Source organism: Pan troglodytes, chromosome 19 (assembly GCF_028858775.2).
Source record: "Pan troglodytes isolate AG18354 chromosome 19, NHGRI_mPanTro3-v2.0_pri, whole genome shotgun sequence".
Classification (NCBI taxonomy): Eukaryota; Metazoa; Chordata; class Mammalia; order Primates; family Hominidae; genus Pan; species Pan troglodytes.
The window spans coordinates 48,560,034-48,587,921 of NC_072417.2; the positions used below are offsets into that span (position 1 = coordinate 48,560,034).

The window sequence follows — 27,888 nt, forward strand, 5'->3', positions numbered from 1 at the left end:
TCTCCAGGACTCAGCTAAAGCAGTGTTAAGAGGAAAATTTATAGCACTAAATGCCCACATCAAAAAGAGAGACAGATCTCAAGTTAACAACCTAATATTACAACTAAAAGGACTAGAGAACCAAGAGGAAACAAACTCCCAAGCTAGCAGAAGACAAGAAATAACCAAGATCAGAGCTGAACTGAAATAGAGACACAAAAAAACCTTCAAAAAAATCAATGAATCCAGGAGGATTTTTTAAATTTACTTTTTATTTCAATAGGTTTTTAAGGAACAGGTGGTGTTTGGTTATATAAATAAGTTCTTTAGTGGTGATTTTTGAGATTTTGGTGCATCCCTCACCCGAGCAGTGTACACTGTACTCAGTGTGTAGTCTTTTATTTCTCACTCCCTTCCCACCATTTCCCCTGAGTCCCCAAAGTCCACTGTATCATTCTTATGCCTTTACATTCTCATAGCTTAGTTCCCACATATGAGAACATATGATGTTTGGTTTTCCATTCTTGAGCTACTTCACTTAGAAGAATGGTCTCCAATTCCATCCAGGTTGCTGCAATTAGAAGAATGGTCTCCAATTCCATCCAGTTTGCTCCTTTTTATGGCTGAGTAGTATTCCATGGGGTGTGTGTGTACATATCACATTTTCTTTATCCACTCATTGATTGATGGGCATTTGGGCTGGTTCCATATTTTCACAATTATGAATTTTGCTGCTATAAACGTGTGTACAAGTATCTTTTTTGTATAATGACTTCTTTCCCTCTGGGTAGATACTGAGGAATGGGGTTGTTGGATCAAATGGTAGATCTACTTTTAGTTCTTTAAGCAATCTCCACACCGTTTTCCATAGTGGTTGTACTAGTTTACATTAGCATCAACACTATAAAAGTGTTCCCTTTCCACCACATCCATGCCGACATCTATTATTTTTAAATTTTTTTAATATTGCCATTCTTACAGGAATGAGGTGATATCACGTTGTGGTTTTGATTTGCATTTCCCTGATCATTAGTGATGTTGAGCATTTTTCCATATGCTTGTTGGCCATTTGTATATTTTCTTTTGAGAATTGTCTATTTGTGTCCTTAGCCCGCTTTTTTATGGGATTGGTTTCTTTCTTACTGATTTGAGTTCTTTGTAGATTCTGAATATTAGTCCTTTGTTGGATGTGTAGGTTGTGAAGATTTTCTCCCACTCTGTGTGTTGTCTGTTAACTCTGCTAATTATTTCTTTTGCTGCGCAAAAGCTTTTTAGTTTAGTTAAGTCCCATCTATTTATCTTTTGTTTTTGTTGCATTTGTTTTGAGCTTCTTGGTCATGAAGTCTTTGCCTAAGCCAATGTCTAGAAGGGTTTTTCCAATGTTATCTTCTAGAATTTTTAAGGCTTCAGGTCTTAAGTTCTTGATCCATCTTGAGTTGATTTTTGTATAAGGTGAGAGATAAGGATCCAGTTTCATTCTCCTAAATGTGGCTAGCCAATTATCCCAGCACTATTTGTTGAATAGGGTGTCCTTTCCTCACTTTGTGGAAGATCAGCTGGCTGTAAGTATTTGGCTTTAATTCTGGGTTCTCTGTTCTGTTCCATTGGTCTATGTGCCTATTTTTATGCCAGTATCATGCTGTTTTAGTGACTATGGTGTTACAGAATAGTTTGGAGTTAGGTAATGTGATGTCACCAGATTTATTCTTTTTGGTTAGTCTTCCTTTGGCTATGTAGGCTCTTTTTTGGTTCCATATGAATTTTGGGATTATTTTTCATCATTTTGTAAAGAATGATGGTGGTATTTTGATGGGAATTGGATTAAATTTGTAGATTGCTTTTGGCAGTATGGTCATTTTCACAATATTGATTCTACCCATCCATGAGCATGGGATGTGCTGCCATTTGTTTGTGTCATCTGTGATTTCTTTCAGTAGTGTTTTGTAGTTTTCCACGCAGAGATCTTTCACCTCCTTGGTTAGGAACATTCCTAAGTATTTTATTATTATTATTATTATTATTATTATTATTATTTGTAGCTATTGTAAAAAGGGTTGAGTTATTGATTTGATTCTTGGCTTGGTCGCTGAAGGTGTATAGCACAGCTACGGATTTGTGCACACTTGTGTGTAACTCTGTATCCTGAAACTTTGCTGAATGCATTTACCAGTTCTAGAAGCTTTTTGGATGAGTCTTTAGGGTTTTCTAGGTATACAATCATATCATTGGGAAACAGCAATAGGCAGACTTCTTCTTTACCACTTTGGATGCCCTTGATTTCTTTCTCTTGTCTGATTGCTCTGGCTAGAACTTCCAGTACCATGTTGAATAGAAGTGGAGAAAGTGGGCAATCTTGTCTTCTTCCAGTTTTCAGGAGGAATGCTTTCAACTTTTCCCTGTTCAGTATAATGCTGGCTGTGGGTTTGTCATAGATGGCTTTTATTACCTTAATGTATGTCCCTTCTATGCTGATTTTGCTGAGGGTCTTAATAAAATCAGGATGCTGGATTTTCTCAAGTGGTTTTTCTGCATCTATTGAGATGATCATGTGACTTTTGTTTTTTAATTCTGTTTATGTAGTGTATCGCATTTATTGACTTGTAGATGTTAAACCATCCCTGCATCCCTGGTATGAAACCCACTTGATCATGATGGATTATCTTTTTGATATGTTGTTAGATTCAGCTAGCTAGTATTTTTTTTGAGGATTACTGCATCAGGGATGCAGGTCTGTAGCTTTCTTTTCTCATTATGTCCTTCCTTGCTTTTGGTATTAGGGTGTCTATTAGTCTGTTTCAGTATTAGGGTGTGTATTAGTCCATTTTCACACTGCTGATAAAGACATACCTGAGACTGGGCAATTTACAAAAGAAAGAGGTTTATTTGACTTACAGTTCCACATATTTGGGGAGGCCTCAAAGTCATGGTGGAGTCAAGAAAGAGCAAGTCACATCCTACGTGGATGGCAGCAGGCAAAAAGAAAGAGCTTGTGTAGAGAAAGTCCTGTTTTTAAAACCATCAGATCTTGTGACACTCACTCACTGTCATGAGAACAGCATGGAAAAGACCCGCCCTCATGATTCAATCATCTCCTACTGGGTCCTTCTCACAACATCTGGGAATTATGGGAGCTAAAAGATGAGATTTGGGTGGGGACACAGAGCCAAACCATATCATGGTGATTTTGGTTTCATCAAATGATTTAGGGAAGATTTCTCTTTCTCTATCCTGTGAAATAGTGTTAATAGGATGGGTACCAATTCTTTGAATGTCTGATAGAATTCAGGTGTGAATCCATCTGGTCCTGGACTTTTTTGTTGTTGGCAATTTTTAAATTACCATTTTCAATCTTGCTGCTTCTCATTGGTCTGTTCAGAGTCTCTATATCTTCCTAATTTAATCCAGGAGGGTTGTATATTTCCAGGAATTTATCGATCTCCTGTAGGTTTTCTAGTTTATGGATGTGAAGATGTTCATAGTAGTCTTGAATAATCTTTTGTATTTCTGTGGTGGTATCAGTGGTAATATCTCCCATTTCATTTCTAATAGAGCTTATTTGGATCTTCTCTCTTCTTGATTAATCTTGCCAATGCTTATCAATTTTATTTATCTTTTCAAAGAACCAGCTTTTTGTTTCATTTATCTGTTGTATTTTTTTGTTTCAATTTCATTTAGTTTTGTTCTGATTTTGTTATTTCTTTTCTTCTGCTGGGTTTGGATTTGGACTGTTCTAGTTTCTCCAATTCTGTGAGGTGTGACCTTAGATTGTTTATTTGTGCTCTTTCAGACTTTTTGATATAGGCATTTAATGCTATGAATTTTCTTCTTAGCTCCACTTTTGCTGTATCCCAGAGTTTTTGATAGGTTGTGTCACTATTATCGTTCAGTTCAAAGAATTTTTAAATTTCCCCCTTGATATCATTGTTGACCCAACAATCTTTCAGGAGTAGGTTATTTAATTACCATGTATTTGCATGCTTTTGAGTGTTCCTTTTGGAATTAATTTCCAATATTATTCCACTGTGGTCTGAGAGAGTACTTGATATAATTCTGATTTTCTTAAATTTACTGAGACTTGTTTTGTGCCCTATCATATGGTCTATTTTGGAGAATGTCCCATGTTCTGATGTATACAATGTATATTCTATGCTTGTTGGGTAGAATGTTCTGTAAGTATCTGTTAAGTCCATTTGTTCTAGGGTATAGTTTAAGTCCATTGTTTCTTTGTTGACTTTCTGTCTTGGTGATCTGCCTAGTGCTGCCAGCGGAGTATTAACATCCCCCACTATTATTGTGTTGCCAGCTACCTCATTTCTTATGTCTAGTAGTAATTGTTTTATAAATTTGGGATCTCCAGTATTAGGTGCATATATATTTAGGACTGTGATATTTTCCTGTTGAACTAGTCCTTTTATCATTATATAATGTCCCTCTTTGTCTTTTTAAAACTGCTGTTGTCTTAAAGTCCGTTTTGTCTGATATAAGAACAGCTACTCCTGCTCGCTTTTGATGTGTCCATTTAGACGAAGTGTCTTTTTCCAACCCTTTGCCTTAAGTTTATGTGAGTCCGTATGTGTTAGGTGAGTCTCCTGAAGACAGCAGCAACTTGGTTGGTGAATTCTTACCCATTCTGCCATTCTATATCTCTTAAGTGGAGCATTTAGGCCATTTACGTTCAACATTAGCATTGAGATGTGAGGTACTATTCTATTCGTAACGCTATTTGTTGCCTGAGTACCTGAAAACCTGGAAGCGTTCCCTTGAAAACTGACACTAGACAAAGATGCCCTCTCTCACCACTCCTATTCAACACAGTATTAGAAATTCTCACCAAGGCAATCAGGCAAGAGAAAGAAAGAAAAGCTATTCAAATAGGAAGACAGGAAGTCAAACTATCTTTGTTTGCAGATGATATGATCCTATATCTAGAAAACTCCATCATCTCAGCTCAAAAACTTCTTAGCTGATAAGCAACTTCAACAAAGTCTCAGGATACAAAATCAATGTGCAAAAGTCACTAGCATTCCTATACACCAACAACAGGCAAGCCGAGAGAAAAATCATGAATTAACTCCCATTCACAATTGCCACAAGAAGAGTATAATACCTAGGAATACAGCTAACAAGAAAAGTGAAGGACCTTTTCAAGGATAGCTATAAACCATTATTCAAAGAAATCAGAGATGACACAAACAAATGGAAAAACATATGCTCACAGACAGGAAGGATCAATATCGTGAAAATGACCACACTGCCCAAAGCAATCTGTAAATTAAATGCTAGGCCCATTAAACTACTATTGACATTCTTTACAGACCTAGAAAAAGCTATTTTAAAATTCATATGGAACCAAAAAAGAGCCCAAATAGCCAAGACAATCCTAAGCAAGAAGAGCAAAGCTAGAGGCATCATGCTACCCAGCTTCAAAATATACTACAAGACTACAGTAACCAAAACAGCATGGTGCTAGTACAAGAACCGACACATAGACCAATGGAACAGAATAGAGAACCCAGAAATAAGACCACACACCTACAACCATGTGATCTTTGACAAACCTGACAAAAGGAAGCAATGGGGAAAAGATTCCCTATTTAATAAATGGTGCTGGGAGAACTGGCTAGCCATATGCAGCAAATTGAAACTGGACCCCTTCCTTAACCCATATACAAAAGTTAACTCAAGATGGATTAAATACTTAAATCTACAACCCAAAACTATAAAAATCCTGGAAGAAAACCTAGGCAATGCCATTCAGGACACAGGCAAGGGCAAAGATTTCATGACGAAGATGCCAAAAGCAATTGCAACAAAAGCCAAAATTGACAAATGGGATCTAATTAAACTAAAGAGCTTCTGCACAGCATTAAGAACCTATCAACAGAGTAAACCGACAACCTACAGAATGGGAGAAAATTTTTGCACTCTATCCATCTGACAAAGGTCTAATATCCAGCATCTACAAGGAACTTAAACAAATTTACAAGAAAAAAAACTCAACCCCATTAGAAAGTGGTCAAAGGACACAAACAGACACTTTTCAAAAGAAGGCATACATGCAGCCAACAAACAAAAAAACCTCAACATCACTGATCATCTGAGAAATGCAAATCAAAACCACAATGAGACACCATCTCACAATAGTCAGAATGGCTATAATTCAAAAAAATGAAAAGATGCTGGCAAGATTATGGAGAAACAGGAATGCTTTTACACTATTGATAGGAGTGTAAATTTGTTCAACCAGTGTGGAAGACAGTGTGGTGATTCCTCAAAGATCTAGAACCTGAAATACCATTTAACCCAGCAATCCCATTACTTGGTATATACCCAAAGGAATATAACTAATTCTAGTATAAAGATACACGCACACATATGTTCATTGCAGCACTATTCACAATAGCAAAGACAAAGAATCAACCTAAAAGCCCATCAATGATAAACTGGATAAAGAAAATGTGGTACATATACACCATGGAATACTATGCAGCCATGAAAAGGAATGAGACATGTCCTTTGCAGGGACATGGGTGGAGCTGCAGAACATTATCCTCAGCAAACCAACGCAGAAATAGAAAATGAAATACTGCATGCTCTCACTTACAAGTGGGAGCTGAATAATGAGAACACATGGACACATGGCAGGGAACAACACACACAGGGGCATGTGGGATGGTGGCGGGTGAGAGAAGGGAGAGCATCGTGAAGAACAGCTAATGGATGCTGGGCTATTATTAATACCTAGGTGATGGGATGATCTGTGCAGCAAACCACCATGGCACATATTTACCTATGTAACAAACCTGGACATCCTGCACATCCTGCACATGTACCCCTGAACTTAAAAGATGAAAATAAAAAATAATAATAATTGCAGGTCACCTGATAGAATGCAGTGAGAAGATCATGGGATAACTTCTGTGATACTCTTGCCAAAAAAAAAATTATCATCTAAACCTTATCATAAAAAAAATTCAGAGAAATCCAATGGAGGGACATTCTGTATTACTGGACTCTACTCTTCAAAAGATTTAAGGTCATAAAGGTCAAAGAAAAACTGAGGAACTGTTCCAGACTGAAAGAGTCATGACAACTAAATGAAATTCATGGACCTGAATGGGATCCTTCTGCTACAAAGAACATTATAGACAATTAAGAAAACTTGAAAAGAAACTGAGAATGAAATGATCAAGTGTATTGATGTTAACTTTCTGATTATGAAGTAGTTATATAAAATGTCCTGACTTGTGGGAATACCCACATACCAGATGTGATGGCATAATGTCAGCAATTTACTCTCAAATGGCCCACAGGGGGAAAGCTGTTTTTCCTAAAATGTGGAAATTTTCTCCAATTTTAAGACTGTTTCCCAAAAGTTAATCTAATAAAGAAATGAAACAATAAATAAAAAAGCAAAAAGCCTTAGGCAAACCTTATTTTTCCACAAGGAAAGATCTAAATAAATCAGTGCTTAAAATTAAAATTATCTAAGTTTGATTGCACTATAACAATCGTAATACATCCAAACATTGACAATGACCACAGTACCAGTATACCAAAATGATGTCTATCTAAACTTAAATCTATCACTATGTATAAAGATAAAATTATAAAATACAAACAAGCCATCAATTGGCTCCACTAAATTATTAATGGCAACTTGATTATTTGGCTGTTTAAACAGCTAACATTTGGGCAGTTCGAGTATGTAAAACTCAGTAATACTGGTTTTCATTTGCAAAATCCACTTAAAAGTTAGCTGAAGAGGCCAAGAAACATTATTTAAAATACTATATAAATTTTCATCAGACATGTATAATATAGAATATTTCCCTTTAGTAAAAATGTTCACATCATATATTTAATGGGAAACAAAATATCATGTGAATAGCCCAAATAAAATTGCCTTATCTTTCAGAGTATGTATTTTCTTCTTAAAATCTGTGCATATTCTTTTGTTACTTCCAAAACTGGATCTTGATTCAGATTTTCCTTGTGTGTAAATCCTAGAGGAGAAGCTATATAGGATCCAGGTTCATATTTAGTAGCAGCTGAAAAAAAAAGCAAGAATTACATTATTATTATTATTATTGTTATTATTTTAAGATAGGGGCTCACTCTTTCACCTATGCTGGAATGCCGTGGTGTGATCACAGGTCACTGCAGTCTCGTCCTCCCAGGCTTAAGCAATTCTCCTGCCTCAGCCCCAAGTACTTCGAACTGCAGGCATGAGCCACTGTGCCTGGCAAGCTTTTGTATTTTTTATAGGAGCAGGGTTTCGTCATGTTGGCACAGGCTGCTCTCAAACTCCTGGGCTCCAGTGATCTGCCTGCCTCAGGCTCCCAAAGTGCTGGGACTACAAACGTGAGCCAACATGCCTGGCAAAAGAATTATATTCTATATATTTCATAGTTAACTAAGTGCAAATCAGTAAAAAAGAGTTGAGAGCTTTTTCAGTGTTAACAAGAATGAAAAGTATGTATGACTACAATGCTAACTTATTATTAGATAAGAATCTGCCCATAGTTGCACACTAAATTAATGATCATTGTGGTTGTGTATCACAGCTTCTGGTTTTCTCATTCTTCATTCATTTATTCAACAACCACATGCTAAGGTACTAGACTATGCCCTGGAGTTACAAGATGAAGATGATACAGTCCACCCCTCAGCAATCATATGCTATAACCTGAAAAAGCAGACAAATAGACAATTTCCATACCAAGTCATAGATACCCTGACAGGTATAAAACAGGGCATTATTGGAATGCAAGAGGGACACCTATCCCAGTTTTGTCTCGATATTGTAGGCTTTTCGGTGGAGGCATGGTTAGTGGATACCTGAAGGATGAGAAAAAAAGGTTGGCAGATAGAGCAAAGAAGCAAGTGCAAAGAGCTGGAGGAGAAGGATGAGCACTGTGGAATTCTGTGCAGTCCAGTTTGGCTGGATCCTAGAGCAAAGGGGCAGAGTAAAGTAAGTGGTGAGAGATAAGCCTGAGTAACTTGACAAGAACCAAATGAATGTGGGTGTTTATATTACATGTTAAGGAATTTGGAACTTTTTCTGAGGGCAAAAGTAAACCAATGACACTGTAAATGACTGGAGATTTAAAGTGTTACCTCTCAAGCGACTGCTTATAAACTGTAACTGCTTGAATAGGTTACTAGATGAGACTGGGATGTTTTGGCCTTAAAAATCACTACCATAACCCTGAGAAGTTGATGATGCTTCTGTTTTCTGAGAACCGTTTCTGTGTGCTGGCTGACAATTCCATAGGGATGGCAGAAGTGAAGAGTAGAGCCAGACTTCTTGAGCTATTTTTTTCAAGCTATGGAACGTGATGAATTCATGAGGCATAAGTATGCTCTTCATTATACATGTTCAAGTTTTCACATCTTTCATTAGATGTATATGAAAGAATATTTGATGTAGTATCTACTAGCCCAAGAACGGAAAGGGATGTCGTTTGCAGTTTATTTCAGATATATATTACTTAATCTAAATTTAATTCATAAATTTTGGTAACATACCTGCTACTTCTGCAGTTAGATCATTTTGCAACTTCTGCTGCATCTGAAATAAGTCAAATATTATTTATAACATTTAAGAAGAGACATTATCATGGTAAGGAGCATTAATTACAAAATGCGGCCTTTAAATAATACTTTTACAGACTAGACCTAACTTGAAGATTGCTTAAATTAAAAATATCATATAAATTCCTACCTATTTTAAGTTTAGATAATGGAGAACATATATGTGTTATGTTGTTTAGATTAATCTCACAAAAGTACAATTAATATTGGTCTGTTGGATCTATGTCGTTTCAAAAGTGTCATGTTTTCCCTTATTAGTACAGAGGTTACACAATTCAAGTCGTATTCTGCAATGAATGCATTACTTTCCCATTCTTATCAAAACTCTGCCCTTTATCAAGGTCTAACCAGTTTTTCACTTTAATGAATAGTTCCTTACAATGAACTCCCCATTCTCCACTTTTAGAAAATAATAATTTCAAAGTATGTTCTTTGCTATTAATTCAGCACAGAATCTTTAATACATACTTGAAGAAAGCAGTATTGTTGTGATGCCATGTGAAAGTTCCACTGGCAAAAGATTAAAAATATTATGCTATTATGATTAACATTTCTTCATTCATACGGACACAAAGATTTCAGAAAATGTACATAAAAACAAGGATAAATACAGGTTAGAGCCAGTTTTCAATCTTAGTTTCTTTGATTCATGAGTGTCTAGAATTAAAAACTAGGAAAACAATTTAGAGTTATTTAACTGCAACTTTGATTTCTTTTCAGAAATTAGTACCCAATTTTTAAGCATCTGACAAGTTATAGTTATCTACTTAATTATGAAAGGTGTCGGAATATTTCAAACTTATTGCCAGTGTCCCTATCTAGAGTGCTCTTATTTAATTTTTTTTTAGAATAGGTATTCTCTCACTAAATGCCTAGAACGGGGTCTGAGATAGTTTGTGGTGATAAAGATAATGATATCTAATGCCTTTACAAATTTTAGGTGTCAAGTCAATTTTTTTTTTTTACTAACAGGTTTACCAATATTTTGAGACTCCTTTCCATAACATTTCTGTGACAAAAACATTATAGATAGGCTTTATAGAGTAGGTAACATGACAACAGCATTACCATCCAGGCCATATAAAAGTAATAATTCAAGAAATGATCCTTTTCAAGCTATGTCCCACAGAAATCTAAGGTTCCACAGAGGATGCTGAAGGATTAAGGGATAAGAAAGTCACAGCTTCAGAGCACTGATCCTTCCTTTAGTCAGGCAGCACTACTTCTGTTTTCTATAATGTGGTTTTATGCAATTTTAAAAAGTTCCATTCTTAAAGAAAAAAGAGATTTACTTAAACGTATGAATGTCACTGATTTAGTCAAAGTCCTTAATTTTACATAAGAAACAAAACAGGCTCAGAGAGACTGCAGCTTGCCTGAGGTCACAAAACCAATTAGTTACAAGGTAGGAGTGGGCTTCAGATCTTTCACTGAGCCTGGAGTTATTCTATGCCAGCACCTTCCTTCATATTCAGAAAAGAAATACAGATTTTTAAAAATAATTCAGGCTGGGCGCGGTGGCTCACACCTGTAATCCCAGCACTTTGGGAGGCCGAGGCGGGAGGATCACAAGGTCAGAAGATCAAGACCATCCTGGCTAACACAATGAAACCCCGTCTCTACTAAAAATACACAAAATTAGCCGGGCATGGTGGTGGGCACCTGTAGTCCCAGCTACTCAGGAGGCTGAGGCAGGAGAATGGCGTGAACCCAGGAGGCGGAGCTTGCAGTGAGCCGAGATCCTGCCACTGCACTCCAGCCTGGGTGACAGAGTCAGACTTCGCATCAAAAATAATAATACTAATAATAAAAATAAAAAAATAACTCAGACAGTGTGCGTGTGGTGGTTCATGCCCGTAATCTCAGCACTTTGAGAGGCCGAATTGGGTGGATCACAAGGTTAGGAGTTCAAGACCAGCCTGGACAATATGGTGAAACCCCGTCTCTACTAAAAATATAAAAATTAGCCAGGCGTGGTGGTGTGCACCTGTAGTCCCAGCTACTCAGGAGGCTGAGGCAGGAGAATCGCTTGAACCCGGCAGGCAGAGGTTGCAGTGAGCAGAGATCACGCCACTGCACTCCAGCCTGGGAGACAGAGTGAGACTCTGTCTCAAAAACAACAACAACAAAAAAAAGAGAAAATGCATCTATAAACTGTCATGATGCTCTATAATGTTTAAGCATGAGACAAAAAATAGTAGCTCTCCAAATTGTAAGTTATGAATCAAATTTAAAGAACAATTAATATCATAACTTCTGGCTAGTACCAGTCAAGACACTCAATTTATAAAGAACCCATTTTTCAAACCGCAGAACAGAAAACTTGAAGGAGGAAATCTTTAGTTGAACCAAGCAAGCAGAAATTAAGAAAACTGTTCCTTAAAAGAACTATTCATTCTCCTCCAAATAAGACGTGGTTTAGGAAAATCAATCAAGTCAATTATCCATGTTGTGAGTTATTTATAGAAAAACTGAAAACACAAAACAGATTTCTCTTTACCATCTACCATACGTCTGTCCAACTTCTCATCATTAATTTGTACATACAAAGACATGGGATTAATTTCAATTAACACTTAAATCCAGCCATAAATGATAGAAGAACCTTCATTTTCCTGGCCTCAGGTTTCAAATGAGGACTTAGACTCTCTCTACCTATAGCTTCCTCTTGAGAGGATATCAGATCTACCTAATGGGTGAATTCAGGCAAAGCACACAGTGTGCTTGCTTGGCTCAGAGTCCCTTTCAAAAGATGTGTCTTCCCACAGTGACATGAGTTCAGGTCTGCTGTCATCTCTGCAGTAAGCAGCATGCACCTGCGATGGGTGTCAAGCATTTGTTTTCTCCACTTAAAACTCTGTGGGTTAGTGCCTAATCTGGGATAAAATACTGTGGCTGCACATCTGAGCCTCATCCTCCCATTAGTTATCATGAGTCTGCAATAGAGCTAGTGTGTTGATGTCCATGTATCTGACTCCTGTGTTCTGAACTCAGAAGGGAAGGAGGAGCACCATTTGCTGCCTATCCACCACAGACTGAACAAGAAAGATGACTGTATAACACTTACAGAAATAGTTTCTTCTTCCTTGACTTTTCTAATCTTACCATACATTCTTCACAACTACCTCCACTTTAAAGAGGGGAGGAGTTAGAAAAATTTTTAAAAGAAATATAGTGAAATCAGTACCAATGGCAAAGTCCAATAAATACAAAGTTCACTCTTCAGCAATAACTTATTGACAGGCTACTGCTAAATTATACTTGAGATTACAGGCTGGAAAATAAGGAGCCAATAAAACTACAAAAAGTACTTCTGATATATAGGACAAAGGATCCCAGGGTTAATCTAGAATGTGAAACCTATAAGTAAAAATCAGTAAAACATAGGCATAGCAATCTATTATCACTACAATGGTGTTAAGTGGCAAGGCTATGTGGCAGGCCAGGTCTCACTAACGCAGGCCTCCATAACAACTGCTTTGGCACTGACTGAGTAGTTAAGTTAAACATTAAAAGCTGAAAGAGCCAGTGCCCTTATACAGGCTGGAATGTAACAAAAGCCCACCAAGAATCTTGCCTAGGCCTTCCCTGGGCCTTAAAGTATGACAAAATAATGAAGGAATTCTCAATAGGACCTGTTTGGTATTAAACAAGTTTTATTGGGGATCTGAAGAAACTCCCCAGGCCTCCACAAATAAGTTTATTGGGGGTCTAATGGAACTCCCAAACCTCCATGATTTAGCAGGAGACAAGATAAGGGTAATCGCCCCAGCACCTGGACCCATTTGGATTAAATAAATTTACTGAAGCTCCAGAGGAAGGTCTGCAGGACTTAGATCTTAGTTATAGATTAAAAGAAGTTAATCACTTATGTCTATAGACGAATGCACACTTACATGTAGATATATAGCTTAGAAGGTATATAAGCTCTGGAAAACTTTGTAATTTTGAATTGGTGTGGTAATAATTTCCAGGCCTTCCTTGTAACCCTGTAACCGGTTGCAGAAAATAAAACCTCTCTTCCCAATTCATCTGCATCTCATTACTGGACCATGATAAATAGCAGCCCGACTCTCAGTTTGGTCTGGGAACAGTCAGACTCTAGACTTCATATAATGGGGTGAGAGATGCAATAAATGCTAACTGTCATGAATGTAGAGAAAACTTGTTTCAACAACCAGTTATAATATATTATTTCTCTGGTGTGTGATTTCATACAAAATTATAACCATTTTTCTTGAGGTTAGAGAAAATGCTGAGTACGATAGCACTTCACAGTAGGAATAGTCCAAAGTGTTAAAATCTTGCAAATAAAGGAGATGTATAAACAGATCCAATATTAGTGCTATTTTTAACATTTTGCTTTTGAAAATCATAGCTAAAAATTTCTAAATATCCCGTTTTGTAATGCCCCACCCAGAAACCCGCCCCACCCAGAAACCCACCCCACCCCCTACCTTTTTTTGTAAATCTCAGTTGAGATGGTATGTTACCTCCTCCTCCTTGTATTAGCTGATGTTTTCCTATAGGAAATACTGAAGTTCCTAGCAACTCTAGAAGGCACCTTCTTTCTGTAACTCTAAAAATTCTGCAGACAACAGCTGTATAAGAACTCTTCCAAGGTGTGATTATGGACACATGCCTTTGTATCTTTTTTTTTTTTTTTTTTTTGAGATGGAGTCTTGCTCTGTCACCTGGGCTGCAGTGCAGTGGCACAATCTTGGCTCACTGCAACCTCTGCCTCCTGGGTTCAAGCGATTCTCCTGCCTCAGCCTCCCAAGTAGCTAGGATTATAGGTGCCCGCCACCACGCCAGGCTAATTTTTGTATTTTTAGCAGAGACAGGGTTTCACCATGTTGTCCAGGCTGGTCTCGAATTCCTGACCTCAAGTGACCCACTCGCCTCAGCCTCCCAAAGTGCTGGGATTACAGGTGTGAGCCTCCGTACCCAGCACTCATATCTTGATATAATCATGTTTTTAAATCTCTTTTAGTAAATCTAACATGATTGGGCAAAAAATGCCCCACAAGGAAACTAGGTATGCCTTGGAACTACTACATTAACATTAACTTTAAAACAAACAAATTTTCTACTTATCTAGAAATACTAAAAAATGAACACCCCCTTCCCCACAAAACAGAAATTTTTAAAAAAGTTCCTCAAAAATCTTCCCTTGCATCACATCTGCTTTTATTTATTTTATTTATTTTTTTCCCCCACCCATGGGATGGAGTCTTGCTCTGTCGCCCAGGTTGGAGTGCAGCAGCGCAATCTCAGCTCACTGCAACCTTTGCCTCCCAGGTTCAAGCAATTCTCCTGCCTCAGCCTCCCAAGTAACTGGGACTGCAGGCGCACACCACCATGCCCAGCTAATTTTTGTATTTTTATTAGGGACGGGGTTTCACCATGTTGGAGTTTGGTCTCGAACTCCTGACCTCAGGTGATCCACCCACCTTGGCCTCCCAAAGTGCTGGGATTATAGGTTTGAGCTACAGTGCCCGGCCTACATCTGCTTTTTATACTCTCTCAGCACCATCTTGTAAAATGATACATTACCTTGTTTTTCTGGTAAGTATTGTGAAAGGAAAATATCTTGGGCCTCCAAAATCACTAAGCTAAAAGGAGAATTCAGGCTGGAAACTGCTTAGGGCAAACCTGCCTCCCATTCTATTCAAAGTTACCTCTCTGCTCACTAAGATAAATGCAGATCTGACTGTCTCCTTTGGAAAGGCTAATCAGAAACTCAAAAGAGTGCAACTGTTTGTCTCTCACCTATCTGTGACCTGGAAGCCCTCTCCCTGCTACCAGTCTTCCTCCCTTTGCTTCAAATTGTCCCGCCTTTCCAGAGTGAACCAATGTACTTCTTAAATATATTGATTGATGTCTCATGTCTCCCTAAAATGTATAAAACCAAGCTGTGCCCCAACCACCTTGGACACATGTCATCAGGACTTCCTGAGGCTGTGTCATGGATGTGTGTCCTCAATCTCAGCAAAATAAACTTTCTAAATTAATTGAGACTTGTCTCAAATTTTGGGGTTCATAATACTAATGAGAACATTATATTTGCATCTTGCTTAACCATTTACAGACGTATTTAACATTCATTTCCCATTAGTACCCAGTGGTACAATTTCATGACTGAGGCATTTGGACGCTGATCATCTCATTTTTTTCAGAAAAATAAAACCTAAGCGAACAATATGATTAAAAATATCAGCTAGCTGGGCTCTTGTAATCTATGTATTAAAACAATCATTTAATGCATTCCCTTTTAAGCTATTTGGCCACAATGCTATCTAAGAAACCTTAGATTTGCTCTTCTATGATTTGTTAGGACACGAAATAGCCAGGTAAACACAACAAGGTTGAGGTTCATTCCATGTGGGCCTGCGCTACTTTTCTGTGTGCTAAGGAGATCATAAAAACATCAAAACTATAAGCCAAAGTGCATCGATTGAAAATTTTAAAAACAACAATATACACAAAGAAAACTATTTATTGTTGTTCAAACAAATGTTTTATGGATTTTGTAATTTTTTTAAGAGACAGAATCTTGCTATGTTGCCCAGATTGGAATGCTGCAGTGCCGTAGCTACTCACAGGAATAATCATTGTGCACTGCAGATTTGAACTCCTGGGTTCAAGTGATCTTCCTCCCTCAGCCTCAGGAGCAGCTGGGACTACAGGTGTGTGCCACTGTGCCCAGTTTTTGTAATTTTCCCTCAGTTGAAAAATGGACAAATGTTAGACAAATACCTTAATCTGGGTCAAGCATAGTTGAACTACGTTTTGTTTTTTTTTTTCCTTACTAACTCTATAGTTGATACAGCTCGTCATTTTTGGATCCATTTTGAAATCCCCAGAAATAGACTCTTAATCTGAGTGAAACCACACAGTTGAACTAAAAGGTTCCTGTTACATGTCCAGGGGAGATGTCCATGTGCAGCTTTACATGGAATTTGGGGTATTAAGAATAGAACTGATTCTGTTTGGTCACATTTGCAATTGAAGGACTCTAGATACCATTGCCATCTTAGTCATCAATTACTAAAGTTATGGCCAGGTAGAGAGACAAAACTTATGTGAGCTTTACTTTAAAAATTCAAATATTTATTTGATTTAACTATTTCAAAACCACTGTGCTATTGCATAGCAATAGACACATTTTACTAAAATTGGGATTAAAACACTATTAAGTGCAATAGCAATTACAGATGTACTCATGTAAGAAAATCACAAAACTTTTAACTTAAAGAACAGATTAATCAAGTGTTGCAGCTTTATATAACATATAAAAGTATTCACCTTGGGTCCTTTTAAATAATAAACATCCATGGGTGGTTAGTGTTTGGACACCAATCATTCACATATGATGACGGGTAGAAAACCTGAGATGATGCAGAAAAACTTTAAAAGTGACCCCAGGCACACTAAACCCATTAAAAGTGAACCCCAGACAAACTAAAATCAATTAGTAAGACAAAGCACATCAAAGTAAACCTTTGGTTAAAATCTAACTTAAATGCAGTTTTTAAAAAAATTTAAAATGTGTCAGTTTGGTTACATTTATTAAATAAAGTTAACAAATGAGTAATCTCTTTAAAAGTGGAACAACGTAACTTAAAAGCAGTTCAAGAGTATGGTATAATTTCTAAATCACAATTTTTTTTTTTACTTTTTCTATTAGTCTTGTTTTATGCCAACTGGCTTTAGTAATTAAATGATTCTCTAGTGAGAATTATTCTTATGGAAGATCAATTTAGTTATAAGAATGATGGAAACGAAAATATTTAAATGGAGAAACAAATACCACCTTCCTTCTAGAAGTCTACCAAACAAATTGCTGTAAGGAAAGTAGAGAAAACATGTACAATGTATATATCCAAAATAAAATTTGCAGCAAAATGAATGAAAGCACATTACAGATAAATAAACCAACCTGCAAGTGAGAATGACTTCGTTTAATTTTTCTTCTATCTCCTTCCTTGCTCTTTCTTCAATCAACAGTTTATGCCATTCAGCTTCACCACTTTCTAACATATTTCTTTCCATATAACTTTTGAGGTTTACTACTTCTTGTTTCAGCTGCTTCTTATTCTTCTGTAGTGTTTCACATTGCTTTTGTATTGCTTTCATAGAGAATAATGTCTGTTGAAGTTGAAGAACTTCATTCTCTGCATCCAGATGTAGACATCGTGAAGGAACAGTTTCCTGTGCTTCTGTAAGGTCAATCTGCATGAGTAAAACAATATAGTTTGGTAATGAAGAAGGTAGACTGAGAATGGTCTAACAAAAAACTAATAATTTTTTTTTTTTTGAGATGGAGTCTCGCTCTGTCGCCCAGGCTGGAGTACAGTGACGGGATCTCGGCTCACTACAAGCTCTGCCTCCCGGGTTCAGGCCATTCTCCTGCATAGCTGGAGTAGCTGGGACTACAGGCGCCCACCACCACCCCTGGCTAAATTTTTTTAAATTTATTTTTTATTTTTAGTAGATGGGGTTTCACCGTGTTAGCCAGGATGGTCTCGATCTCCTGACCTCATGATCCACTCGCCTCAGCCTCCCAAAGTGCTGAGATTACAGACGTGAGCCACCGCGCCCAGCCAAAACTAATAATTTTTGAAATAAATTCAGTTGCAATAAAATGTTACCTATACTGTTGTAGATTCATAAAATACAGACCCTTGGATTACTCAGAAAATTAAAAACAAAGTTAAAACCACCAGAATTCACAAAAATACATCCTTTACTTTCATCATCTTTGCCACACAACATTTGGACTTGATCTTAGACTTCTGTTTTCCTATGACTGTTTCATGGCTTTCCTCCTTAAAATGGCTCTAAGTTACCCCTTTAGCACAAAGTCTCTTATTCCTTTAACCCACTATCATTCTCCATAATTTGCAGAGAAGTTTCAGGGGCATCATATTGAATTATTTGGGCCTGAGTCAATAAATGGCTCCCATAATAAGACTCTGAAAATAAGACTCTAATTAATACATTTTGAAAAAAAAAAAAAAGGATTCCAATACCATAAGCCTTTTGCTGAACTGCAAATGTCTTACGCTAATTTGAGTTACATTTCAAAGAGTAATGATACTTGGAGTTAAGAAGCAATCACATCTCCCAGTATAAAAGTTCAGTGGCATGATCCATACCATTTTTCTGAAGAAAAATGCCTTAATTCAGTAGCACAATCTTGTAATTCATTGTTACTTTACACAAAATAAGGGAGCACATTAAAGAATGACAACAAAAAATTGCACTGAAATTTCAGTGGTGCTGAGTTGGAAATAACTGCTTTCCTTTAGAGGAAATAATTATGATTGTTTTTTATTTTATAAAGGTAAGTGAAGTGGTGGTTTTAAAACATCTACAAATTGCTTGCCACTTCTCCCATGACATTCCCTCTCCTGAATACAAGCTGGCATTGACAACCGGTTTCTCCGGAACACAATGTGGCAGAACTGCTGTGTGACTTCTAAAGTTGGTTACAAAAAGTCACACAGCTTCTACCTGACTCTCTCTCTCTAGGGACGCTTGTCCTTAAAATGCAGCCAACATGCCGTGAGAAAGCCCAAACCACACCGTGAATCCTCATGTAGGTAGGTGTTGGAGCTGACTTCCCTACCTAACGTCCCAGCCAAAAGCCAGCTTCGAATGCCACACAGGTAAATAAACAAGCCTTTAGATGATTCTAGTCCCCAGCTTTAAGTCACCTCAGCTGATGCCAAGTAAAGAAAAAGTGAGTTGGCCCCACTGAGCCTTGCCTAAAACTGCAGATTGTGAACAAAATAGATGTTGTTTTGAGACACTGCATTTTCTTATATACCAAGAAATAACTGATACAGATATTGACACTACATATAGATTGCACAACAACAACACAACAAAAACTACTAAAACATGTAGGATTACCATTGGACCAGGAGCTAATCAGAAGCTGAAAGGACCTACAGAAGAATAAGCACAAAAACAAGAAGAGTTTTAAAGAGACTGTTAGTGGAAGCCTGATGGTCCTCGAAGAAGCTGGTAGGAAGGGCTTCAAGGATAGTGAAGAAAACGATATGGGAACCGGAAGGAAAGGGCACTGTTACTACACAGCCGCTGAAAGTAAAACCAATGCAAGAGATAAGCTAAAGAAAGACTACTACATATAAAAGAACCAGGACTTTCTAGGTTCAGTATCCTTTTTATAGCCTCTCCACATGTCAGATTCCCAAATATAGACAGTCCTTGACTTAGCATGGTTCGACTCACCATTTTCTGACTTTTTATAATACTGTGAAAATGATATGTGTTGAGTAATGAAATGATATGTGTAAGCCTTTTGGCTTACAGGGGTGGTTACATCAGGATAAAGTCACTGTAAATGGAAATTATCGTAAATGGAAAACCCACTCATAACTTCTGATATTTGCAATTTATGATGGCCTATAAATTACAAATATCAGACATAACAAATGCAAATGCCATCCAGACATAAACCCATCCTAATCTGTGGAGCATCTGTATTGCTGAGATAATGGCCTCTGAGATAAGATCAAATCCAGGGTGCTGCCAGGAGAAAGTCTGAAGGTGAAGCCAAGACTGTCAGTGTAAGGCTCTATTTTAAGACCTTAGAAAGATGTAAGGTGGTGCCTCAAATTCCCTTAAAGATCTTAAGGGTATACGCATCTTAAGGCACTGTCCTACTACACAGAACAGTGTGCTTCCTTCACAGGAAGCACAAGGTGAAGTGCTTATCTCAAAGAGATTGGGACAAGTGGTTTTTCCAATGACAAGAACTCAAGTAAAATTCACAAGAGACTCTAAGAGAATTATAGTAACAATAGCACTGCTTGCTAGCTTGGCTTAAAAGACAACAAGACAGTAAAAATGAAAAGAGGCCTTAGGACCTAAGAGCTTCTACAGGGAGGAAGCTGGCTGAAGAAACTACTTAGCTGAAAACACAGGTCATTGCTTATGAAAAGGATACAACAAAGAGCCAAGAAGGTACCACAAAAAGCCACAGAGGATGGTTCCCATGAAGTCCAAATCAAGTAAGTGGAAGCACACATCAGGCTGTATTTCAGAATTTCTATGGTCTAATATTATTCCCTTTGTGACTCCCATTTTCTCTCTGTTCAACAGGAGGGTCTCTGGCAGTTTAGGAGAATGCTGGGTGGGTGAGTGGTAGACAAGTTGTCCCTTTAGTTCTTACGTCTTTGTGTTGACAAGAAATGCACTCAAGGGGTTATACCGCAGAAACCACAACCCAGGGTGCATCCCTACCGGCTGTGATAAAGATGGTAGGATGTTGCACTTCAAGCCTGAGCTTGCTGCCATATTAAATGAAACTTGTGTGTGTGTGGTGGGAGGTTAGGATCTTGCACTTTAAGCCTGAGTCTGCTGCCATATTAAATAAAACCTGTGTGTGGGGTGAGAGGTAATAATTAGAAATTAGTGTGTTTTTCAAGTGGTAGAAATCTTTTAAATTATAGTTATAGGGTCAATTGTGCAGGCTTTAAAACATGTCTATACATTCCTTAATATGCACAGCATAGACAGAGACATCATCGAGATGGCTGACTGGGAATACCCAGCACTCACCTCTTTCAAAAAGAAAAACCAAAACAGCAAGTAGGTAACCACACCTTGAGGAAGACATCAAAGAGAGTATACTGGAATTCAGCAGGAGATTGATAGGGATCCTCTGATGACAGAAGGAAAGGGAACTGAGGTAGCCAGCCCAGCCAGGATCATCTCAAAACCAGGACCGATTCCCCCAAATCCCTAGCCCCACAGCACCATATACCTGTGGAAATAGGTGGTCACCTAATAGCCCACCAGGGAAACTACTCTAGGTCAAAGGGATCCTAAGTGTGTGCTGTCTAGAGCCTAGGAGCCACCTGACTGACACCACTGCCACCACCAGCAGCCCTATCCCCTTCAGGGGCAGTGCTGTGCATACCTGTACATACCTTTAGGAGGCTGGAGGACTGGCCCACTCAAGTGTACCATGCAGGAGCCTGAGAACAAGCCTGTCAAACCCACCAGGGGTGGCGCCCATGTGAGCCATATGAGAGCCTGAAGACAAGGCCACTTTGCTTGCTGCTGTTATTGTTGCTATCAGTGCTCACATACACTGTCCAGGACCCTGAGGAGCAGCCCACCCCACCCAGGCCTCTGTGCCTTTACCCAGGCCCCATCTACCACTAATACCAAGGAGAGTCCTACTGCCCCACCGGCACCTGCACGTGGCATCCAGGAGCATAAAGACAGGGTTGCCTCACCAGCCACTGGCAAAGGCTCCTGCACGTGTCTTCAGTTAACCTGTGGACAAGCCTGCCCCACACACTGCCTTAGGTACCCACCTAAATGTTCCTCATAGGGGGCCAGAGAAATGCCCACGCAGCCTGCTTTCACCACTACCAGTGCCCATGCATGCTACCAAGGGATCCAAGGTCCGGCCCCCAGCTGCTACTGTCATCTCCAGTGCCACAAGTATCACCAAGGTCCTTCGGCCTGGCCTGCTATTGCCACCTCTGATCCCAGCACACACCACCTGGAGGCCCAAGGGCCAGCCCACTCAGGTAACCCACTGCCACCAAAAACTGGGAAGCATGGCCTGGTGCTGCCAATCACACATACATCCTTGTGTATGCCATCAATGTGCCTGAGGACTGGCCTGCTATACTCCCCATCACCATCAAGGCCTCACCACAGCATCCCCTGCTACTAACAACCACACCGTAAGCCACTGAGGAACTTACAGACGCTGATGTTGATTACAGCAGAAGAAAGCATAAGTATATGGAGACCACACCAATGCACCCACCCATCATCAATGCCAGAGCACCATATTCAACCAACAACATAGATACATCTACAGAAAAAAGTCAACCCCTAAAACTAGATGAAGTGACTGTTACACCAGCTGCACAGTTATCAACGTTAAGGACACAAGAAGTATGAAAAATCAAAGAAACATGACACCTCCAAAGGAACAGAGTAATTCTCCAGTAACAGATCCCAAAGAAAACAAAACCTATAAAATTCAAAATAATGATCTTAAGGAAACATAGTGAGATACACAATAATACAAAGGAATCAGGAAAGATTCCTGATAGGAAAGATAGGTAATACAAATGAATCAGGAAAACAATTTATGATCTAAATAAGAAATTCAACAATGAAAAAGATAGCATTAAATGGAACCAAACAGAAATCCTGGAACTGAGAATTCAATACATAAAATAAAAACAACTGAGAATGTTGGCAATAGACTAGATCAAGGAGAAGAATGAATTTCTGAACTTGAAGAGAGGTCTTTATATGAGGCCAGGCAAACAAAAAGCAAAAAGAAAAAAAAGAAAATAAAAAGAATGAAGACAGTGTATGTGATATATGGGCCATCATGAGCCAAAATTTTTTCGGATATTGGGAGTTGCAGAAATAGAAGAGATGGGAAAAGGCACAGAAAACCTATCTAATGAAATAATAGCTGAAAAACTACCAAGTCTTGTGAGAGATGTAAATATCTGGATACAGATGTCTCAAAGATCCCCAAAGAAATACAATAAAAAATGTCTTCTCTGCGGCACATCAGAGTCAAATGTCAAAAGTCAAAGACAAAGAGCAAGAGAAACACCAAGTCACATACAAGGGAATCCATATCAAATAGCATATTTGTCAGCAGAAACCTTAGAGGATAGGAGAGAATGACATGATATATTTAATATGTGGGAAGAAAAAGACTGCCTGTCAAGAATATTATACCTAGCAAAGCTATCCTTTAAAACTGAAAAAGAGGGGCCAGGTGCAGTGGTTCATCCCTGTAATCCTAGCACTTTGGGAGGCCAAGGTGGGGGGATTGCTTGAGCTCAGGAGTTCAAGACCAGCCTGGGCAATTTGGCAAAACCCTGTCTCTACGAAAAATATACAAAATTAGCCAGGCATGGTGGCTCATGCCTGTAGTCCCAGCTACTCAGGAGGCTGAGGCACAAGAATTGCTTGAAGCTGGGAGGCAGAGGTTGCAGTAAGCTGAGATCATGCCACTGAACTCCAGCCAGGGCAACAGAGTGAGACTCTGTCTCCAATAAATAAATAAATAAAACTGAAAAAGAAATAACGTCTCAGACAAGCAAAACCTGAAGGAATGCATCACCACTAGACTGATCCTACAAGAAATGCTTACAGGAGTCCTCAATCTGGAAGCAAAAAGACAATGTCTACCACTATGAAAATCAAAAAACTGTAAGACTCACTGGTAGAGCAGGTACAGAACTGAAAAAGAGAAAGGAATCAAACATTATTATTACAGAAAACCAGCAAATTGTAGAGGTAAACAATAAAAGAGGAAGATAGGAACAAATGATAGACAAAACAATCACTAAACAATTAATAAATGAAAGGAGTAAGTCCTCATCTATCATAAAAACTTTGAATATACATGATTTAAATTCCCCAATTAAAGATATAGATAGAATGAATGGATTACAAAAAAAGACCAAATAATATGCTGCCTACAAGAAACTCACTTTACCTGTAAAGACACATAGACTGCAAGTGAAAGGATGGAAGGATATTCCATGCAAATGGAAACCAAAAGCACACAGGAGTAGCTATATTTATATCAGACAAAATAGATCTTAAGTAAAAAAAATAAAATAAAATAAAAGAGAAAGAGAAGGGCATTATATAATAATAACAGGATCAATTCAGCAAGAGGATACAGCAGTCATAAAGGTATATATACTCAATACCTGAGCACACAGATAAATAAGGCAAACATCACTGAAACTAAAGAGACAGATAGCCTCCAGTACAATAATAGATGGGGACTCCATAGTCTGACTTTCAGCATTGAAGGGATCATCTAAACAGAAAATCAACAAAGAAACATCGAAATGAACCTGCACTATAGACCACATGGACCTAGCAGACACTTACAGAACACTGTATTAAGAAGCTGCAGAATACACATTCTTCTCATTAGCACATAGAACATTCTCCAGAATAGACCATATATTGAGTTTAAAAGCTCATATCAAATATCTTCTCAAACCACAATGGAATAAAAATGGAAATCAGTAACGACAAAAACTTTGTAAACTGTACAAATGCACGGAAATTAAACAGCATGCTCCTGAATGAACAACTGGGCCAATCAATAAATTAAGAAAAAAAATTTAAAATATCTTCAAACAAATGAAAATGGGGGAAAAAATCAATCCCTATAGAAAGTGACAAAAGAAGCACTAAGAGGGCAATTTATAGCAATTAACAGCTACATCCAAAAAAGAGAAAGACTTCAAATAAACAACCTAACAATACACCTGAAGAAACCAAAAAAGCAAGAACAGAGCCAAAACTCAAATGTAGTAGAAGGAAAGAAATGATAAAGGCAGGGCAGAACTGAATGAGGTAGACTAATAAAGCAAAACTGCAAACTACATTAAACAAGAAAAAAGAGAAAACTCAAGTAAATAAAGAGGGAAGCATAAAAGGAGATAGCAAAGAAATACATGGAGTCATGAGAGACTATTATGAACAACTATATGCCAACAAACTGGAAACGTACGGAAAATGGATACATTCCTGGAAGTGCATAACCAGCAAGAATGAACCAAGAAGAAAAGGAAACCTGGACAGACCAATAACGGTAATGTAATTGAATCAGTAATAAAGTTTACCAACAAAGAAAGGTCTAAAACTGGGTAAGTTACTCTGAATTCCACTAAACTTTTAAGGAAAAACTAACACCAATTTTTCATAAATTATTCCAAAATCTTCCTAGTTTATTCTAAAGGTCAGTATTACTCTAAGACCAAACCCAGACAAAGACACAACAACAAAAGAAAACTACATGTCAATATCCCTGAAGGATGCAGATACAAAAATTGTCAGAGAAATAAAGGGGATCCAGACTGGAAAACAGAAAGTCAAACTGTCTCCCTGTGCACATGACCTGATCTCATATACAGAAAACCATAAACACGCCACCAAAAGAGCCTGTTAGAACTAAAGAATTCAGCAAAGGTGCAGGCCACAAAATCAGCATACAAAAATAATGCCAATAGCATGTGTAACATTTCTATACACTAATAATCAACTAGCATAAAAAGACATCAAGAAGGCTGTCCCACTATTCTAGCTACAAAATAATAAAATGGCTCAGAATAAAGTTAACCAGAGAGATTTTGTAAAGAGCTTTACCAAAAACAACAACAACAACAACAACAAAAAACTACAAAACACTGACAAAAGAAATTGTAGAGGACACAAACATGGAAAGATATTGCATGCTCACGGACTGGAAGATTATTGGTTAAATGACCTTATTACTGAAAGCAGTCTACAGACTGAACGCAAGCTCTATTAAATACCAATTTTGATGTTTTTAGGGGAAGACAAGATGGTCACCACATGCAGCCAGGAGATGCCTCTCTGTGAGAGAGAAACCAAACTATCAAGTAAATTATCACATTTGGAGTAGGTCTTTGGAGAGAATACACTGAAATTTGATAGGTAATGCAGGCATCAAGGCTGAAGAGGAATAAATCTGGGAAGCCTGCACAGAGTCACCAAGAACTAGGATTACTTCCCAATCCAGAAACTAAGGAAGGGGTGGGTGAAGGAACTGTGCAGCACCACACTCCCACCAACGAACTCTGGGATACTAGCTCCCAGAGATCCCTGGACCCACACAGACATCTGACCTGGCAAGAGGAACTGGCTGGCGAATAGGCAGAGGCAGAGCTCAAACCCGCATACAGCCCAGCAGGTTTTGCACCTGGTACAGCTGCAGCAAAACATGACCATAGGCACCCATCCCCCAAGGCTCTCCATCTTGCTCTGAGTGACTCTAGCTCCTGCTTACTGCCAGGCCAGAAGACAGTAGGGCTGCATTTACCATGGGACTGCAGCATATCTGCTCTGTGTACCTTCTTGTCCACCAGCCCCTCCCAAGGCCCCTGCCTAGCTACTCACGCAAGGGTAAGCACACAGCACAGCCTCCACTGCCCCATCTGAGTGCTTTGCCGGAGGCCTGGGAGCAGTTCAGCCCCCACCCTCAGCACAGCCAAAGCTCAACCCCATGAGACCAGAAGACAAAGTCATGAACCTGGTCTCAATACCCCCAGGATTCAAGCTCACTGCTCAAGTATACTGAGCTGGTGTCTGTGGCCTGAGCTCAAGAAGAGGAGTAGCTTTCTCTCTCACAATGCCAAGAAGAGAGGGCCCAAGTTCATATGCCAGTGTGGGAGCCGGGTGTGCTCCCTCTGCAACAGCAGTCCCCAACCTTTTTGGCACCAGGTGCTGGCACTGTGGAAAACAATTTTTCCACAGACGGTGGGGTGGGGATGGTTTTGCGATGGAACTGTTCCACCTCAGATCGTCAGGCATTAGATTCTCATAAGGAGCACGCAACCTAGATCCCTCACGTGCACAGTTCACAACACGGCTCGCGCTCCTATGAGAATCTAATGCCGCTGCTGATGTGACAAGAGGCGAAGCTCACGTGGTAATGCTCACTCACCAGCCCTCCCCTCACCTCCTGCTGTGCGGCCCAGTTCCTAACAGGCCACAGACCAGTACTGGTCTGCCACCTGGAGGTTGGGGACCCTGTTCTACAAGATCTGTCCAGGAAGGGTGTAACCTGTCTGTCCACAGCCTCTGCCTGAGGGAGCACCACTGCCTGAAACAGCTAACAGTCCAGTTGATCTGGGCACGGAAGGCTGGGGGACAAAACTACCTAGTTGGGCCTGCCCTGGGGGCAGACACTGGAGGGAGGCCTGGTTGGGTGAGTGCAAGCTAAGTGCTCCCCACAGCCATCTGCTGGGCAAAAAACCCTGGGCTGCAGGCACCACACCAGGTGCACACCCACAGAACCACAGCCCTGCCCGGGGATCCTCCCCCCTTGATCCACATTATATCAACAGATGACCCGCAGATCCGCAGACATACTCTACAACCTGCTCTGACTCTACCAAGCCCAGACAACCAGCACGTCCCCAGAGAGTTGTAGGTCTCTCGGCAACCTAACTTTTGGCTTGGGCCGCTGCCCTAAGGGTGGGAGGTGTGCAGCCCTCAAAATTCAGGTGTGGCACCAGTGATTGGAGGGGGCTCTCCCAAGTTCCAGGAACTGATTTGGTGAGGGGGTTATCTCTCGCCTTCCCAATCCTACTTCTCCCCCTTCCCCACCAAACAAAAATCATTACATACCTTCAACACACCTCTGTGAAACCCAATGCAGGAAAGTAGCCACAAGGAAGGAACCTGTGTAGAGTCCTGGCCATCTGAAACCACCCAGAAAAAAAAGGCCAA

At 39.1% G+C, this 27,888-nt stretch overlaps 1 protein-coding gene across 7 annotated transcripts in view; it reads right to left on the minus strand.

Moving 5' to 3' along the window:
• Nucleotides 1-7,153: 7,153 nt before the first annotated feature.
• Nucleotides 7,154-27,888, minus strand: part of LOC129137579 (coiled-coil domain-containing protein 144A-like) — a 153,510-nt gene continuing 132,775 nt past the window's right edge. For all 7 annotated transcript variants that reach the window (XM_063798863.1, XM_063798865.1, XM_063798862.1 and 4 more), the window contains 3 exons: nt 17,519-17,811; nt 9,511-9,553; nt 7,154-8,030 (listed from right to left, as the gene is read on the minus strand). In XM_063798863.1, coding sequence (XP_063654933.1) covers nt 9,526-9,553; nt 17,519-17,811 — 321 coding nt within the window. In that variant the 3' untranslated portion in view covers nt 7,154-8,030; nt 9,511-9,525. The remainder of the gene's footprint in view (nt 8,031-9,510; nt 9,554-17,518; nt 17,812-27,888) is intronic.